At 42.3% G+C, this 20,417-nt stretch overlaps 1 protein-coding gene across 2 annotated transcripts in view; it reads left to right on the forward strand.

The window, feature by feature from the left end:
• Positions 1–2,394: 2,394 nt before the first annotated feature.
• PRKCZ (protein kinase C zeta) overlaps positions 2,395–20,417 on the forward strand; it is a 245,692-nt gene continuing 227,669 nt past the window's right edge. The window contains exons 1-3 of one of the 2 annotated variants that reach the window (XM_030185630.1): positions 2,395–2,445; positions 4,933–5,119; positions 14,371–14,492. In XM_030185630.1, the coding sequence (XP_030041490.1) occupies positions 5,049–5,119; positions 14,371–14,492 (193 nt within the window). In that variant the 5' untranslated portion in view covers positions 2,395–2,445; positions 4,933–5,048. The other variant, XM_030185629.1, reaches the window with a different exon arrangement.

The raw sequence follows: 20,417 nt of genomic DNA on the forward strand, positions 1-20,417 counted from the left end.
TTGTGACTGAATAGATAGGGATGGACTGGAGTGTAAATTTTAAGGGGCCTCGACGTTAGCTTCAGAACTTAGTACTGGGCAGACTTCTATGGTCTGTGCCCTGAGAAAGGCAAGGACAAATCAAACTAGGGTATACATATAACGTATCACATACCATGTAAAATGAGTTTATCTTGTTGGGCAGACTGGATGAACCGTACAGGTAACTTTATCTGCCGTCATTTACTATGTTCTAATGCATTATAGAAAGGTAGCGTAAGTCAGCAATTAAGCACGTAGATTTAAACGCCACTACTAACGCTTTCTCTATGGCACATGTAAATGGATACACCTAATAAAGTGGTTACGTGCCTGACAATATTCAATAAAGTATGTGCTTAGTCATAACACTCATGATCCACCCATGCCCCTAACGTAAGTGCGGCCACTTGACAACAGTAATCATAATGTGATCAAATTTGTTACAGACTTTGGAAGGAAGACAGTATAAGGAAAGCTACTGATGCGGCATATCATTTTAAAAAGAAAGAATATAATAAAATGAAGTTAGAAAAACAAATCTAAAAGAAGCAGTTTTCAAGGTCAAAAGATTGCATGAGGTATGATTGTTATTTTAAAATACTGGTTTGGAAGTCCAGATAAAATATGTTCCATAAGTTAAAAAAGATAGAAGGTAGACCAAACTACAGCCAGTATGGTTTAATAGTGTGTTGAAAGAGGCAGTTAAAGCCAACAGGGCATCTCTCAAAAAAATGGAATGCAGACCCAAATGAGAAAAATGAGGATCCGCATAACCAACGCAAGTAAGATGTAAAATAGTAATAAAGCCGAGCAGTTGAAAAGAACATTCTGTAAAAGCAAAAATTAATCATATAAACATTTTTAAACACATTTGAACTTTTTGAAGCAATAAGAACGTGAGAGGTTTAGCTGGACTGCTAAAAGGACTGCTCAAGGAAGACACGGTACTAGCAGAAAAACGAAATTAATTCTTTTCCTTTTTACTGAGGAGGATTTCAGAGTTATACCTACATTGGAAACATTCTTTAATGAAGATGATTCATAGCAGCTAAAGCAAACCACTGTAAATCCAGACTGATGTGATAAAGCAAATCAGTGCTACTTTCACCACTTACGGAGCTCTGGGCAAACTTTTGTGGATGGGGGGCCCCCCTCAGTCCAACAGTGCCCTCTCTCTGAGCTTCAGCAGCCTTATGCTAGGTTTTTTGTTTTTTTTTCTTGCACTGGGAAACAGTGGAGCTGGCTGGAGGTATGAGTAAGGAACCTGCTGAAATGAGAAAGGAATGATGCTGGACAGGAGTGGGCCCTATGCCCAGGGTCTCTTTTACTTATGGGCCCCCTGTTAAGCTGAGCCCAGGACAGCTGCCTCTTTTGCTCATAGATATCAGTGTCTCTGAAACAAATTGCAAACTGAAGAGTACAACACATACGATAATTTGCTCATTCAACTGCATTGTGAAGGTTATTGGTGACTGGGTTTAATTAAATCCCCCAAAATAGCGACAAAAAGACATCAATCCTGTAATACCTTTTATTCTGGGTTGGAAACGGTACTATCAATGGTCATTAAAAAAACAAACAAAACCTAGAGCTTGTGGACTGAAGCAAGGGGCAGGACACTGAGCAATACTCCTAACTCTGATGGAGTAAGGACCTTGCTTTGACCCCCAGGAGCAAAAGGCCCACATAGCACAAACCCTGGAAACCCAACTTTAATATCTGCTGGAAGGAATTCAGCAAGCACCAATCTTCACACTGACGATGTCACTGGAAAAGTTCACATTCTTTAACTCCATCTGATCAGAAAGGGAGACCACCCATTGGTGAAAGCTTTTCACACAGTGGGCTGCAGGAACACCAGCATTATCCATAGGTGGTGGGGGGGGGGCATACACATGAATCCCCTCCCCAATACGTCTCCTGCATTTCTTTTCTTCTCCACATCCATGATCACCCATCACAAGCATATCTCCCCCCTTCCCTTCTGCTCCCGCAAGACCGAAGAAAAGTACCTAACCTAAACCAGCCCAGTACCAGCATTTAGCTTCGGCCACCTGCTCCTGGTCCCGCCCCCCACTGACGCATCCCCAACATGTACAGAAGACGTCAAAAAAAGGGAGCAGAACCAGAACCCAATCCAACCTCTCGCTCCCTCAATCTTACTCTCACACTTCTCACTCCTGCTGCCTCCCACCTTCTAACTTGTCTATTGGGAGCATCGTTCTTGTTCACTATAAGCCCAGGTCAGGAGGACGTCCTTCGCCAGCGCTCCGCCTCCTCCTCTGACGCAACTTCCTGTCCCGGCGGGGCGCCGAACGCAGCCGACGAGGGAGAGAGAGGGGTTGTGTCAGAAGGGGCGGGGCGTCGGAGGAGGAAATCGGCGGGACTGGTGGGTGGTGGGCGATCTCAGGTGTGACTTTGAAGGTAGGGGTGGGGGATGGATGGAGTGTGTAGGGTAGTTTGAGATTGAGGGAAAGGGGTTGGACGTGCTGCACACGGGGGAGAGACAGAGGGAGGGACAACAGGACAACAAGACAACAAGTGCTGTGCTTGTCTTGTGAGAGTGTGAGTGAGGGCAGTCGAGTACGTGTTCCTTGGTATTTCTGAAACCCGGGGCAGGTCCTGGGGAAGAAGAAACAAGTGGATTAGTGATTGTTGTGCTTGGAAACAGTCTTTCGTCGTAAACTCTTTGGGAACTCTGCTGCGAGAAGTGAGACTATTTCTCCCCCTGGTATTTCGAAGGGAATGTTGCAGGTAGGAGTCGCTTTGCTCGTTAATCTGCAAAGGTTTCCCAAGTATGCGGAACCTTTTTTATATACTGTACAACCTCGCTTGGTAGTTTCTGGGTGTGAGACTGAAGCATGTATACAGTGTTAAGTTTAAAGTTTAGTGACGGTAGCGTGGGTCTGGCTTTGAACTTTGTTTTAAAAAAATCAAGATGTAATGAAAAGTGAGTATCGGAGAATGTTTAAAGTTTTTTTAAGAGTAGCCTGGATAATCCAGAGCTAACCGTCCTTTACCTTTTGCCCTTTGTATTTAGAAATTAACAAAATCGGTGTTAACTTTCTTTTTTTTGGGGGGGGGGGGGGGGGGGGGGGGGGATACTAGTACAAAATAGAAGTTTGTGGGACAGATTAACCAGAGAATATTATGTTGTTTTAAGGGAGGGAGGAGTAGATGGTTAACAGTAAGCTGATTTAGATTGTAAGCTCGTCTTCTTCATGTTCAATTGTAAAGCGCTGCGTACGACTGGCAGCGCTATAGAAGTGATTTATAGTAGTGGTAAGCTGAGATTCTGGGGAACCGGATTCGATTTCCACTGCAACTCCTTGTAATATAACTTTTGTATTCCGCCAACTTCCAATGTAAATGATTCAAAGCAGATAAATACTATTATGAGACGATTAAAACAGAATGAATACATACATGTCTTTTTATTTTTATGACGTGAATAATAAGAGGTGGAACGTCTTAGATTTAGGAGTAAAGATAACCACAATTGGACAGCCTCTTAAATTGAGCTCTTTAGAATTTTTTTTTAAATGTAACAAATTCCAGAAAATGACGGAGAAAGCGAAAGTCTGAGGTTAGAGGGAAACGAAAACAAATCAAGAAAATATTCATGGGTAGAACCATTAAACAAATACTATGCAGGGTAATTAAAAAAAAGGGAGCTAGTGAAGGCTTATCAGAGCTGGATCGGCTGTATCAAATGTCTTTAGATTAAAAAAATTTTTCTGGTGGTTGAAGCTTAGAACCTAACCTAACTGTAGGAGATGAATAAAAACTAATGTAATAATCCAAATGGCGTAAAATAAAAGCCTGGACCAAAATGAAAATGCTTTTAATCAAAAAGATGGATATTACAAAGCTGATGAAGTTTGAAAAAAAAACCCAAAACTTGTTTGAACTTAATGATTAACTTTTATCTTATTTATTTTCAACACTTGATATACTACAAGTAATTCTTGTGGTGACTATGCGGTTTACAATTTCTATTACAGGTACGTTGCACTGTCCCTAATGGGCTCAGTCACAATCTAATCTAAGTTACATAATTTGAAGTTCAAAAGAAAGTGTGGTGTCTAGAATAAAGCCCAAGACTTTTGAAGTCCGTTCAGCCTTGTGACCCTAGGCAAGTCACTTAGGGCTTCTTTTTCAAAGCCGAGCTACCAATTCTCGATGCGCCAATTGAGAGGAAGCCCAATCAATTCCTGTTGGCTTCCTCTCATTGGCTGCGCGGGAATCGATAGTGTGGCTTTGTAAAAGAAGCCCTTAACTCTCCATTGCCCAAGTTAAAAGAAAATAGATTGTGAGCCTGCCAGGGACAGAGAAAGTACCTGCATATAATGTAGAAATAAGTAGTAGTAGCAGAATTTCAGTAGAACAAGGCAGGTTCTCACTTTAGATGTGAAATCTTTGACATCTGTATAGAAGCGACCCACTCCCCTTCCACTTGAAGTCTATGGGAGCTTTGCAAATACAGATCACTAGCACAAACCTGAAGAATGAAAGGAAAGGAATGCTGTTCTTTTGTTAACTATTAAAAGCAGTGATGAGTTTTTCACATTATTGTTATATGTTAAAAATGTATGTAAATTTATAATCTGTACCATGTATAGTTCTGGGTGGATTACATACATAAAAAATCAAAATCCATTAATCCACGTTGAGGTTCATTTTCAAAGCACATAGACTTACAAAGTTACGTAGGACCATTGTGTCAAGATGCTGAAAAATGACCCCATTCCGTACACATTTTGCTCAGAGCCTAATCAATGATTGAGAAATATTATAAAGCAGTACTATCAACATTTGCCATTAAAATAATAATTTTTGATTGATATTGTGTACAAGTTCATGTTTCATAAAGAGTGAAATATTTCTTTCTTTTTTTTTTTCTATGCGCAGTTGGGCTGGCTTCATTGTAGCAGGAAAGAGCTTCAATGTGCTTGAAAGGAATGCAGGCATAGATCGTTGGAGGATACCTTTGGTTCACTTTTAAACCTGCAAAGTGTTCTCTTGCCATGCCCAGCAGGGTGGAATTCAAAATGAATTCAGAGACTGACCTTATCAAAGTAAAAACTCACTATAAGGGGTAAGTTGGACAGTTTTGCTTACAGGTGTGATGCTAAATTGTACTAGTGCTTTATTGAGTATCTGGTTTTTATTCCAATCCAACAGAAGTTGTAAAGAATTATACAAAAAAGAGTTGAGAATGTCTGCCTGTCTTGGGATAAAATAACTCTGAAAATTTAATAGAATGGAATGAAACCTGGCATGTGGGGGAAAACCTGTAAATAGATTGAGTTTGAAAATGGGCTAAAGTCAGACCAGGGATTCCAGAGAAATAAAGTTTCAGTGCATTTCTATGAGAAAAGGAGTTTTAGCTTCTGTAGGTTTAAAAACGTAGGGGATCCGTTACAAAGTAGCGCTAGTGTTTTTACTCTGCGTTACAAATCAGCTGGCGCTAAATGCTGAGACACCCATTATATTCCTATGGGCATCTTAGCGTTTAGCACCAGGTGATTTTTAGCATGAGCTAGAAATGCTAGCACTGCTTTATAAAAGACCCCCTTAGAGTGAAATTTACAGTTGTGGAATTCTCTACTCTTCTAAACCCCAAAAGTGCCCCTCCCCCCCCCACACAACTGCCCCACCATCCTGCATACTGACCCACCCCAAAAGTTACTCCCTGCATCTACTCCACATGCTAAAAATATTCCCTGAAATTGGTCCTATTCCAGACAAATTACCCCAACTGCGCATCACCCAGTAAACTGCCCCACCCCAAAAACTAACCCCCCACAACTGCTCCATCATCCTTCAAACTACCCCATATCCAAAAACTGTCCTCTTACACCCTACAAATTGCTTCACCCCCAAAACTAGTCCCTCAACTACCCCTGCAGTCTCCAAACTGCCTTACCCCCCCCCCCAAATATTTTCTCACCGCCAGTGCCCCACCTCCCATCACCTGTTCCACAAACACAACACATGTCAAGCATACACACACGCAAACATGTACAGGGATTGTAAATAATTTCATTTTCTTTTTTAATTCTACTATGAAAACTACTTAGGCTCATTCAGTTTTCTTATTTGTTGTGATGTGCATTACCAAGTAACATTTGTAGCTCTAGCAAACCCTCTCTCATGCAGTGGAAGCAGGCAGGGCAGGCTCACTCACAACTGGCAACAGATAAAATACAGTGGAATCCCGATATAATGCTATGATCGGGATCCATAAAATATTGTTGTGTTAAAGTGGGGTCAATAGAACAACTGATCTGTTGCAAAAGCAGCTGTATATTAAAGAAAAAGGTGTGTGTGTGTGGGGGGGGGGGATCAAGACATTATTGCATTTTATTTATTTATTGGTTCTTGTATCCCACATTATTCAAAAACAATTTCAGTTCAATTTTACGATCAGTATCCCGCAAATGACAAGATGGATTCTGATAGGTTGGAGTGGGCTTTGATGGCAACTCCAGTTGTTGGAGCATAAGGACAGAGCTGGGTGGACTTTTACGGTCTATGTCCCAGAAAGACTAAAGAAAGACCATAATCAAGTATATAATATTACGTTCATTGTTGATTTAATCTTGAATTGATAACGGATGTGACTGGTGGGCAGGCTGGATGGACCATTCAAGTCTTTATCTGCCATCACTATGTTATGTTACTATTTAGTTTATGTATATTACAAGAATTGAATTACAGTGAGTGAGATTTGAAGATTACAAAGTGAGAGAACAATTTTACAACTAGTGCAGTGTTATGGTCAATGGAAATACTGAAATTAATTAGTATCTTGAGATAAAAAAACTTTTAACAGTAAGGTTTTTAGGGAATTTTCAGAAGGACAGGTAGCATTATGTGAATTCATGTTATTGTGGGGTGCGTTTTATATCGGGATTCCACTGTAATATAATAATTGAAAAATGAGTTGCCATTCTGGGTCAGACCAAAGGTCTGTCTAGCCCAGTATTCGACAGTGGCCAGTCCAGATTACAAGATCCCATGCTACTTAATCCCAAGGATAAGCAGTGGCTTATCCCAGGTCTGGCTTAATGGCTTAAGGACCTTTCATTCAAGAATTTGTCCAAGCCATTTTTAAACCCAGCTACATTAATTGCTTTTATCACTTAACTCCAGTAAAGCATTCCAGAGTGAAAAAAATATTTTCTCTTGTTTTAAATGTGCCACTATGTAACTTCATGGAGTGTCCCCCAGTCTTTATACTTTTTCATAGAGTAAATAATCGATTCGCCTTTAACCGGCCATGGACCATGTTTTGGCATATTGCCTGCATCAAGGGTTAGTGGTCTCACAGTCGGAATGCTCCCAGAACCTTTTCTTTAAGGCTATGCAAAATGCTCTAACAGCAAGCTCCCTATTTTGCTTCGCATGGGATTATTTTGTAAAAATTTCTAAACTGCTTATCAAAACCTGTTTTTCTGTTGCTCACAGCTCAGAAATCTTTTCATAAGTAGTGATTGTCATAAGGCTTTATTTAATTTATATGGGCATGGTTTGTAAAATTGGAAAAGAACATGTGTAAATGTGTGTCTATACTTTCCATAGGGTAATTTTTAAAGGGGAAGTATGTACAAAGTTCCCTTTTGAAATAGTGGTGTAGCTTTCCTGCATACTTGCCACACGTTAGGTGGCCTGTTTTATAATTGCTCCCAGATATTTGATTATTAGATTTTGCATCATAAGTGTTGTCCTCATTTAGCAAATATAGGCCCTTGTTCACAAAGCAACTCTAGCGGCTGGCAGTGTGGTACTGCCGACAGCCCATTCACTTAAATGGGCTGTGTCGGCAATGCTGCCCGGCTTTGTAAACGGGGGGGGGGGGGGGGGGGGGGGGGGGCTAATTTTGGTCCAGCACAGCTTCTGGTGCTATCGGCTGTTTTGCTTTTTCTCTTACTAGCTAATTTATTTCCCTTCATGCTTCAGTCTTCTGCTCGGGCCTCTCAAAAGCAAAATACTGAGCATAACATTATTTAGATCTGTTCATTCAATGGCAGCACTTATACAGATATGGGTAACTTTTATATATGCTATGCAGCTGAGTATTGCTGCTATCTGTAAGTTTTAGCCCACTCTAAATCCTATATGCTACATAGAAACCGTTCTGCTCATGCAATTCCCGTCCTTTTTTTTTTTTTTTTTTTTTTCAATGCTGTGAACAACAATGTAAACACACTATGTTTAGTGGTGATAGAAGTGCTCAGTCAATAACATATCACTCTGGTTGGTCAACTGGAATAGTAATACGTTTCACGAGCATCACTGCACTTCAGCCCTCCCTACCTCCTCCATTAAACTTGATGTTAAAATGAATGTTAGCTTCAGTGGATGGGTACTTAGCTGCGGGCTGGTGTTTTTATAACTGCTCCGTTACTCCGTCGATAGCCAGAAGCTATAGTGCGTGTAGAAACGTGAAGTTAAAAACTCAAACTATTTTTCATCAATGATAGATCCATTATCTATTCTCACTCCAATTCTCAATACCCATGGTGTTTCGCCTATACTGGCGTCCTCAGGAGAATCGAGATTCAGCTGGACTTCCCTCCCGATATAATATTTCCATCTGTAAACAACATAGAAGTCCACTGTAATCCGCATGCCGCTGGGCACCTCTCCAACCATACAATGCATTATAGGTACTAAATTTACTTGTTCAATAAATCATCATTCTTCGGTAACAACTAACATTTAATAAATCCTGATGATGGCATACCTACAGATGGAAAATCCTCCACTTCCAAAGTCCGACCAATGTGACCGCGCCAGCATTGCTGCGCTGTTTAAAAACTCAACTGACTTAATGACGTAGGCATTCAGCTGTTCGGTTTACGTCAACTGAATTCAATGGGGATATCGTCATGCCGTTGAAAGCGAGGCTAACAGCTGTTATTCATGTAACCACTTGATTTCACGATTTAAACCCCTCGGGGCCTCCGTATCCCACTGAAATATTGTTCTCTGTTCGTAGTGTTTCAATCTCCTAGCTATATTACCACCGTGTATAGCTTTCATCTGCTTAAGCACAACGAATTTAAGATCAGATAGATTGTGAGATGTGCTCGTCCAATGATCAACGAGAGGAGCCTCCCTCTTCTGGGTTCTTAAATTGCTAATATGTTCGGCAATTTGTTGCTTGACTTTCCTTATGGTGTACCCAATGTACCATTTACCACATGGGCATATGATCCCATAGACTACAATTTAAGAACCCTCTCTCTCGTTGATCATTGGACGAGCACATCTCACAATCTATCTGATCTTAAATCGCGAAATCGAGTGGTTACATGAATAACAGCTGTTAGCCTCGCTTTCAACAGCATGACGATATCTCCATTGAATTCGGTTGACGTAAACCGAACAGCTGAGTGCCCACGTCATTACGTCAGTTGAGTTTTTAAACAGTGCAGCAATGCCGGTGCGGTCACATTGGTCGGATTTTGAAAGTGGAGGATGTTCCATCTGGAGGTATGCCATCATCAGGGTTTATTAAATGTTAGTTGTTACCGAAGAATGATGATTTATTGAACAAGTAAATTTAGTACCTATAATGCATTGTATGGTTGGAGAGGTGCCCAGCGGCATGCGGATTACAGTGGACTTCTATGTTGTTTACAGATGGAAATATTATATCGGGAGGGAAGTCCAGCTGAATCTCGATTCTCCTGAGGACGCCAGTATAGGCGAAACACCATGGGTATTGAGAATTGGAGTGAGAATAGATGATGGATCTATCATTGATGAAAAATAGTTTGTTTTTAACTTCACGTTTCTACACGCACTATAGCTTCTGGCTATCGACGGAGTAACGGAGCAGTTATAAAAACACCAGCCGCAGCTAAGTACCCATCCACTGAAGCTAACATTCATTTTAACATCAAGTTTAATGGAGGAGGTAGGGAGGGCTGAAGTGCAGTGATGCTCGTGAAACGTATTACTATTCCAGTTGACCAACCAGAGTGATATGTTATTGACTGAGCACTTCTATCACCACTAAACATAGTGTGTTTACATTGTTGTTCACAGCATTGAAAAAATACAAAGGACAGGAATTGCATGAGCAGAACGGTTTCTATGTAGCATGTAGTGATATACTTTGAAACCAGGACATAGTGATACCCCAGTATTGTTGCAGTGTTCCACTCTAAATCCTGCCAAAAATTAAAATAGTTAACTTCAGATGCATAACAATTTTATGCAACCAATTGTTAAGTGGGTCTGTGTGTATGGAGGGGAGGGGGGAGAGGTGAGGTGCAAATTTGAAAAGAAAAACAAAACAAAAACAGGCAGCCAGCTGCATGAGTGTTTTAAAATATTATGTTAAACTTGGATAGAGCTACTTTATCTCTTCTGGGCAGTGGCATTCTCTGTAGTGTGGTGGAGTGTCTTATTCAAATAGCAATAGAGATTTACTCCTCTGTAGTTTCTGTATTTCATTTGGCTGTGTCATGCTAATAGTTATTACAGTAATCTTGTATTCTTAACTTGATCTTTCATGCAGTGGGTTGGGAAAAAAAAAGTATAAAACTCAAATCAGGATTCTATTTGGCTCTCCCAGCCTGGTAGTACCTGGAACTCGAATCTGTGCAGGCACATGGAACTTCACTGTGTAGATATGTTTGAATCGGATTTCAAAATAATTTCTTATCTCATTGAATTTTGGGTGTATGTATTTGTTTTATTTTAAAGGATGGTGTTTTGTAACATAGTAACATGGTAGATGACGGCAGAGAAAGACCTGCACAGTCCATCAAGTCTGCCCAACAAGATAAACTCATTTGTGCTTACTTTATGTGTATACCTGACCTTTGATTTGAGGGCAAGACCGTAGAAGTCTGCCCAGCACTAGTCCCGCCTCCCCCACCGGCTCTGCCATCCAATCTCCGCTAAGCTTCTGAGGATCCATTCCTTCTGAACAGGATTCCTTTATGTTTATCCCATGCATTTTTGAATTCCGTAACCATTTTGATCTCCACCACCTCCCGCGGGAGGGCAGTCCAAGTATCCACCACTCTCTCCGTGAAAAATACTTCCTGACATTTTTCTTGAGTCTGTCCCCCTTCAATCTCATTTCATGTCCTCTAGTTCTACCGCCTTCCCATCTACGGAAAAGGTTCGTTTGCGGATTTGTACCTTTCAAATGTTTGAACGTCTGTATCATATCACCCCTGTTTCTCCTTTCCTCCAGGGTATACATGTTCAGGTCATCGTGTCTCTCCTCATACATCTTGTAACGCAAACCCATACCATTCTTGTAGCTTTTCTTTGCACCGCTTCAATTCTTTTTACATCCTTAGCAAGATCCGGCCTCCAAAACTGAACACAATACTCCAGATGGGGCCTCACCAACGACTTATACAGGGGCATCAACACCTCATTTTGTGTCCGCTTTGGCTGTGCGTGTGGTAGTTTTATTTGTCTTGATGTGTGTCCTGTACTAAATCATGAACAGTGTTTCTTTTCTTTTAATTTTGAGTAAACAGCTTTGATTTCTTGCCACAGGAAGGGCAATAAATAATGTCACAATACATAATTTGGGGCTGGGCTTCCAGTTCGCAATAGCTGTCGCTGCAGTCATGAAGAAGTCAAAGGGTTTTATAATTATTCAGTCCTCATGTGTACAGAGCTTTGCTTGAGACCTAATTTTGCATGACTGAAGAATAGTACTGTAATTAAAATGAATTTTTACTGTGTAAATTCCTTGAGTAATTGGTGCAACCTCACATTTTGCCCATCCTCGTGATGTGACACAATGTTTGTTCTTCAGAAGATAACATTTTATTTTATAGTCACAGTGAAACATACTAAACAGTATCTGAATTTTATCTGTCACCAGCCAAATTCAAAGAACATTTGTCCTACTGCTTTGATATTTATAGATTTGTCTGAGTCAGTTGCTGATTAATTGCATATTTCTGTGGTGTGAAATTTAAATCTGTCCTATCGAAACAGGAAGCTAATCATGAATGTGTGCAGGAATTTGTGGAATTAGGAGTATATTCTTTTGGCTGTATCTGCCAATCGTTTTCGAGTTCTCTGTATTTCTTTTTGCAAAACAGGCATAGCAGTCCCTATTAGCATCTTCAGTACCTTGTAACAAAAGAATTGTTGTACAGAGCAGTGTGGTAGTGCAGGAAATAGGGCGGGTCATGTGTTAGTAATGTGTATATATATATAAAAGGCACCACCAACGTTCTATGAAGCCTCCAGCCGGAAGTGTGAAGCGCCAGAGAGATCCGGTTTCCCCATGAGTGAAGGAAAACAGCACAGCAGGAAATCCCACTAAACAGTGAAGGACTCAGAGGGGGGAGGGGAGAGAGATGCCCTCACTCTCTCAGTAACAAAAACACAGAACAGCAGGAAACACTGAAGGACTGGACTCGGAGGGGGGAGGGGGAGGGAGAGAGGGCAGAGGGCAGGGACACTCCCACATGCACACTCTGAAGAAAACCTTGCTAGCCCCCGTTTCATTTGCATCAGAAACGGGGCTTTTTTACTAGTATGATGATAAAATTCAGATGTAGATCGGAGACAGTTTGTGTGTCTGTGTTCAAATCCACTTCAGTTTTTGTCATCCACATCATAATGCATTAATGCAGTACAAGAATTAGGTAGGGGCAATAATTGGGAGGGTGAATGCTTCTGTGTCACAGGTAGTAATCCTGCCTAATCCAACTGTGACCCATCTATTCTTGGGTGGTTTTATTTTTGTGACAATGGTGACAAATTGGCGATGTGCAGTGTAGTCCTAGATGCTCCTTTTTTAATTGCAGTCATTTCCTGTTTTTTGAGCTCGCTTGGACTATTGCAATTTACTTCTCACTGGTCTTCCGCTCAGCCATCTCTCTCCTCTCTAATCTGTCCAAAATTCTGCAGCACGACTTGTTTTCCGCCAGAATCGTTATACCCATACTAGCCCGCTCCTCAAGTCACTTCACTGGCTCCCTGTCCGCTTCCGCATTCAGTTTAAACTTCTCGTACTGACCTTTAAATGCATCCACTCTGCAGCCCCCCATTACTTCTCCACTCTCATCTCTCCCTACATTCCTCCCCATGAACTCCGATCGCTTGACAAATCTCTCTTGTCGTCGTCCTCCTTCTCCTCCACTGCTAACTCCAGGCTTCGCTCCTTTTCTCTCGCGGCACCTTATGCCTGGAATAGACTTCCTGGACCTTTACGTCTAGCTCCATCTCTACCTGTTTTCAAATCTATGCTGAAAACCCACCTTTTCACTGCTGCTTTTAGCTCCTAGCCACAATTGCCCTCCACTTGTCCCTTCCTCCCTTCTCACCCATTACTTCCCTCACCCGTAGCTGTCTTGTTTGTCTGTATTACATAGATTGTAAGCTCTTTTGAGCAGGGACTGTCTCTTTGTATCAGGTGTTCAGCGCTGCGTGCGTCTGGTAGCGCTATACAAATGCTAATAATAATAATAATAAGCTCCTAAACCTCCAGATAGTTTGCTTTAGGATTAAGGCTCTACAGTTATTACACTGTATAAACGTCATGCTGATTGGTTGGGATGAGTGTGAACAGGTGTCCTATGATAAGGGATACAAATTAACATGATTACCTGAATGTGACTTTATTGAGGACTGTTGTTAATTGTTTATTGGATATTTATTATAGCAACAGCAGCACGCTGAGGGTTGAGTGGATTTGTAAGTGTGTAAAGCAGGGTTTTTCAATCCAGTCCTCGGGGAACCTCAAGACAGTCTGGTTTTCAAGAGATCCGCAGTGAATATGCATGATATATATTTGTATACAATGTAGGCAGTTCATGCAAAAGTATCTCATGCATATTCATTGCAGATATCTTGACAACCAGACTGGCTTGGGGGTCCCAAGGACTGGGTTGAGAAGCCCTGGTCTAAAGCCTTTAGCCCCTGTTAGGATAGAAAGGAAACCCCTAGTCTTTTATTTATCAAGAAGCCTATAGATGTCCACATTTGGTTTGGCTAACCAGCTTCTGCTTCTGGCAGGTATTTTCACAGGTGCTCTGTGGTTTATGATTTATTTGAAATTTCATATACTGCTCTTCTGTGGACATCAGTGGGTGTGGTTTATAATATAACATAAAAGAAAATAACATCATTATTGAGATAGCAAAGGACCACTTACATGACATAAACACTAGAGAAGAGACAAACAAGTGAAAATGAAAAATTAATCAGATCAACGAATCCACAATGCTTGGCTGCTGTGTGTGTGTAGCTACTAATAGGGCCACTTGATCTGTACTTATGGAATAGGATGCTCAGTGAATAAAATGTACATAGCGCCTGTGACTAAATATCTTCTTTTTATTCCAGGGACATTCTGATAACTTATTTGAATGCAGCAGTGAATTATGATGAACTTTGCGTCGAGGTCAGAGACATGTGTAATTTACAGCACATCCAACCAATTACACTCAAGTGGATTGATGATGAAGGTATGGCATTAGGTGCTTGATGGCCCCCTTTCCTTAATTTGCTTCTCATATGTGTCTTCAGAGAACAAGGTGCGGTGTTACTTTTGACACATTTTTATTGGATTCTAATCTTTATCATTGACATTATTAAAATGTAACTTCCTTATCTTGCTGGACTTGCCCGGACAAGCAAGATGTGTTGCCCAACCTTCAAACTGAGATAGAGAATACTGACTTTTAGTGGTGCAGCCCTGGAACTTGCCAGTATTCTGTGCCTCCAGCAGATGGTTGTGGTCATGACTGGTATAGCAGGTTCTTCTCTGTCTGGCCTGGCTTCCTAGGGTTCAGATCAAGGAGCTTGAGCAGTGCCTTTACATTGGCTGTTTGTGGACCTTTCCCCCAATGGAGCTGAGGGGAAGCCCTTGCCCAGGACCTATGGTCCCAACCCTTGTGGGTCTTGGAGGCAGGGAGATCTCACAGGGCCCCTGCAGGTCCAAGTAGGACCCCCTTCCCAACTCCCCCCTCCTAGCAGGTGTTTAGAATTAACTTTATACAGGCAGCAGAAAACCTAAATTATTAAAAACAACAAAACACACACACGCATGGGAGAGGTATTGGGGAAGCCCTTTAGGAGAATTATTGGCTGCTGCAGAGGCCTGAGAGGAATCCCTGAGGCATACAGCAGTTGTGTCAGACTGTTTTTGGGGAGGATAGAAGTGAGATGTTATAGGGCTTGTGACAGAGAGCAAATAGGGCCATCATCTGTGACTCTTGTGATTGGGTGTCCCTAGACTGCAAGGAAGGTCTTGAGCTGGTAGGAACTGCAGATGATGCTGTTCAGGTTTCCTGCTGTCAAGAACAGCAACCATTTTGAGTACTGGCCATGTGTCTCCTGCATGGTATGACATGGCAGGGGGAGCAAGAAGCATTGATAGGGCCCCTCTCACAAGAATAATCCTCCCTTTGGGATAGTAGTTTAAGGAACTTTTAAACCACTTACAGAAGGCTCTGGTAGCTTTCTAGTTGCACTTGCAGATGAGATTTTCTCAGAAATTTGCCACCTTAGCACCCTGGGGATGCCCAGATATCCTCTGTCACTGAAGTTTGGGGTTCCAGATGCCCCAGGTTGGCCAGATTCCTTGAGAGAGATGGAGTTCCTGCTTCTTTGTTGCATGAGGATTGGGTGCTTGGTGAGGACAAAGGGGTGTCTGCCCTTTGGAGAGTATCAGTCTTTCCCTCCCCTCGCCCCCAAAAGGAAAAATATTGTCCCTGATCTCTCTTCTGCTGGGAAGAGTTAGGTTGGTTGTTCTTGCAGATCTCCTGTTCCTCTGAGAATAGAGTAGGCAGTGGCTGAGGAAGCCCTTGATGGGGAACCTATGCTGGAGGGTTTGCACAGTCCTTCTAGGGCTTTTTTCTAGATAAGGCTCTGAGGAAGATAGTCTTTGCATAATGGGAGCCCACTGAAGCTGAACCCTGGATCCTTCTACCTATGGCTGACCTGGAACAAATTTTTCCACCTCAGTGAATGTCCTGGTAAAAGCAGTAACTAAGAAGACTACTTGACTCTCTGGGCCAGTTTATGGCCTATGGCCCTATGGTTGCCATCTAGCTGGTAAAGTCTCTCAGGGATTGGACTACAGTCTTTCCCTGGTGGAAACCAGAAAGGGCTTCTTCCTCCTCCTCTCCTTAGCACCAAGTGCTTGTCCATGGTTCTTCACTCTGTGAGGTATCCTGGTACAGATGTTGTTGGGCCACTGTTGGAAGGGTAATTCCCCTTTTCTGTGCAAGAGACGTCCCCCCCCCCCCCAAAACAAAAAAACCCTCTCTCAATTTGGCTGAGGCTTATTTTCATATAGGAATCAAGTTCTTCCTGCAGTTTTGTGTTCTGGGTGGTCACTGTCGGTTCAAGGATCTCCTCCGTGGCCTAGCCACAACCCCAGAACTTTTTCCAAGGTCATGATGGTAGCTCTGGCATTCTTTCACAAAGAGGGGATTAGAGTCCATCCCTATCTGGGCTTGGAACTAGAGGCTCATGTGGCAGCATACAGATTGCTCTTTTTTACAGAGCCTAGGATGGCTTGTCCAAGAGTTATTTGGTACCTGTTTCAGTTTCTTGAAGATGTAGGAGTCCTGTTTGACACTTGAGTAAGGATGGTCTTTCTCATGCAGGAGTGGGTGAACAAGCTCCTGGCTAGCTTGGGTCAATTTGAATGTTGTAAGCTCCAATGGTTTGAGGCTAAAGCCTACCTTTAACTTCTTGGCTTAATGGTGGCAACTCTGGAGGTGGTTCTGTTAGTGACAGCCCATATGAGGCCTCTTCAACAGGCCGCAGCGCTGCGTATGCCTTGTAGCGCTATAGAAATGCTAAATAGTAGTAGTAGTAGCCTTGTTGTGTTGGACACTGCAGTCTCAAAAGTTCCATACCTCACTCCCATTATTATAGTCTCTCAGGAAGTAGGCTCTGCAGCATCCCTTGCTGTAATGGATCTTAGTAATGACTGACATGACCCTGGGAGGTTGGGAAGCTCATTGTTTTGTTTTGTTTTTTGTGTGTTTTGGGGTTTTTTTCTGCAGAGATGCAGCCACCTGGAGGTGAGAGCCATTTAGCTAGCCTTCATGTATTTTATTTTTCCTCTGGTGTGAGGAGAGAGAGTGTGTGTAATATCCAATGCCACTGGTTACGTGAACAAGCAAGGAGGAAGAATGAGTGTGGCAATAGCCCTGGAAATTGATGAGCTTTGTGCCTAGTTGGAGTTGCACCTGCTGGTGATCTTAGCAGCACACATTGTGGGTGTAGACATTAATCCAAGCAGACTTTCTCAGCATGCAGCTGCTGAACCTGAGAGAGTGGGACCCGGGCCCAGTAGCCTTCTGCTTGGTGGTGGAACAGTGGGAAGCTCCAGTGTGTTAACTTGATGGTGACTCGGAACACTTTGAATTCTGCTGTCACATTCAGTCAAAGGAAGAAGTGTATCTAGATGCCCTGGTTTAGCCTTGGCCCAGGCACCAGTCTTTGTACCATGGCCTCTTATCAGTCGGGTTTTGCAAAGGATCGGCCTTATAATACTTGGTATGTGGCTCTGTTTCACCTTCTGGCAGGTCCCCCATTCTTGTTACCCAGATGTTCAGGTTGTCTTCAACAGTATCCAGTACTCTTGAAGGATCTGGATCCCTTCTGGCTTGTGGCTTGGCTCCTGAAATGCATCACTTGAGACAAAAAGATTATTCAGCTTTGGTCATTGCGGTGCTGTTGAGAGCCTGTAGACCCTCTGCATCATTGGTGTATGTTGGTCTGGAAGGTTTTTGATCACTGGTGTTCAAATTGTGATTTGTCGCCTTCACGTGGATATTCCCTCCCTTCTGTCCTTGCAAGAGGGACTGGAGTAAGGCCTGGCGCTGTGTTTGGGGCAAGGTTGGCAGAATTTCCATTGAAACCCAGTCAATTGTGATTCATTTTGCTGCAGGTGGCTAAGCTTGTTCAATCTCCCTGCAGAGCTGTATTGCCTTAGTGGGATCTCAAACAAGTACTATTGGCCGTAGCTGGTCCTTCCTTTGAGCCTCTCTGTTGAGCTTCCTTGAAGGATCGTCCTTAAAGATGTTTTATTTTTTTTCTCATGGCTGTCTGCTCAGCTAGGAGGATTTCTGAGTTACAGGTGCTGTCTTAAAGGGATCCCTATTTGTCCTTTTTGGCTGATTCAGTTTCCCTTCATACCATTCCTTTCTTCCTTTTTTTTTTTTCCCCAAAAGTGGTATCTCCCTTTCATGTGAACCAGTTAGATGGAAAAGAGTCTATATCAAACTGGTCATGCAGAGAGCTCTCATGTTATCTGGAGAAAACTTATTACTTCAAGAAATTGAATCATCCTTTTGTGCTGCTTACCGGGACATGTAAGGGTCAGGTAGCCTTGAAGTCATCCCTGATACTCTGGATTAAGGCTGCCTTAGATATGGCATATATCCTCATCTAGAAAGTGGTTCTGCAGGTGCTCCAGGTTCACTCAGACAGCCTTGTGGGCAGAATCTAGCATGGTAGCTTTGAAGGAGTTTTTTTAGTGCAGCATCTTAATTGTTTATGCATTCTTTTGTCAAACATAAGATTGACCATTTGGGCCAGAGGTTTTGGTGCCTTTGGCAGGGGCAGTCTTGGAAGAGGTCTTTTCTTCCTATTGCCCTGTGCGATAGAGCTGTGGTACATCCCGTTAGTCTGGACTAGAAAGAATAAATGTGAGCAGGTTGATGTAGTGTATCTAGATTTTCGGAAAGCTTTTGATAGTTTCTCATGAGAGACTCCTGAGAAAATTAAAAAGTCATGGGATAGGAGGCAAGGTTCTGGTGTGGATTAGGAATTGGTTATTGGACAGAAAACAGAGGGTAGGGTTAAATGGTCATTTCTGTCAATGGAGGAGAGTGAACAGTGGAATGCCACATGGATCTGTACTGGGACTGGTACTATTTAACATATTTATAAATGATATGGAAATCAGAATGATGAGTGAGGTGATCAGATTTGCAGATGATATAAAACTATTCAAGGTTGTTAAAATGCATGTGGACTGTGAAATATTGCAGGAAGACCATAGGAAATTGGAAGACTGGGCATCCAAATGGCAGATGAAATTTAATGTGGACAAATGCAAGGTGATGCACTTTGGAATGAATAATCCAAATCATATGCTAGGGTCCACCTTGGGAGTCAGCACTCAAGAAAAAGATCTGGGCTCTTTGTAGAGAATACACTGAAATCTTCTGCTCAGTGTGTGGCGGCGGCCAAAAAAGCAAACAGGATGCTAGGAATTATTAGGAAAGGGATGGTGAATAAGACCAAAAATACTATAATACCTTTGTATCGCTCCATGGTGCGTCCACACCTTGAGTATTGCGTTCAGTTTTGGTCACCGTATCTCAAAAAAAAGATATAGCGGAAAAGTTTCAAAGAAGAGTGACCAAAATGATAAAGGGGCTGGAATTCCTTTCGTGTGAGGAAAGGCTAAAGAGGTTAGGGCTCTTCAGCTTGGGAAAGAGATGGATGAGGGGAGATATGATTGAGGTCTATAGAATCCTGAGTGGTGTAGAACGAGTAGAAGTAAATCGAGATATATATATATTACTCATTTCAAAAGTACAAAGCCTAGGGGACACTCGAAGTTACATGGAAACATGTTTAAAACAAATAAGAAGAAATATTTTTTCACTCAACGAATAGTTAAGCTCTGGAACTCTTTGCCGGACTATGTGGTAACAGTGGTAGTGTGTCTGGGTTTAAAAAAGGTTTGGACATATTCCTGGAGGAAAAATCCATAGTCTGCTATTGAGGCAGACATGGGAAGCAACTGCTTGCCCTGGGATTTGTAGCACGGAATGTTGCGAAGATTTGGGTTTCTGCCAGGTACTTGTGCAGCGCTGCGTATGCCTTGTAGCGCTATAGAAATGCTAAATATTAGTAGTAGTAGTAGACCTGGCTTGGCCACTGTTTGAAAAACAGGATACTGGGCTAGATGGACCATTAATCTGACCCAGTATGGCTACTCTTATGAATTGAGGTCCATCCTTAATTGGATGGCTGACTGATTTGGAAGATAGTGCCAGATGGCTACTCGGAGTACTCCAGGGGTGATGGAGAAGAACCTCAGTTGGGTAGCGAATTAAACCAAGAGCAATCTGGTCCTCTCCCAAACTGTCAAGTATCTGGGGGCTTGGTTCAGTACTGTGACCGGCAAGATGTCTAACGTGGGATGGGATGAAGAGACATCAGTTGCAGCTCCAGACCTATTGTGCCCATGCAGTGCCAAGAGCATGGAATTAACTGCAGCTTTTGTGGTCTATGGCAGTGACTCTGTAGTTAAAAAAAAAATCCCTGACTGAGAGCTCAGATGAAGCCTTTGCATTGTGCCCTGTCCAAATGGTTATCCCAATCGCAGCAGCACGTTAGTCTTCCGCTGCTAGTGG

This window comes from Microcaecilia unicolor, chromosome 13, assembly GCF_901765095.1.
Source record: "Microcaecilia unicolor chromosome 13, aMicUni1.1, whole genome shotgun sequence".
Lineage (NCBI taxonomy): Eukaryota > Metazoa > Chordata > Amphibia > Gymnophiona > Siphonopidae > Microcaecilia > Microcaecilia unicolor.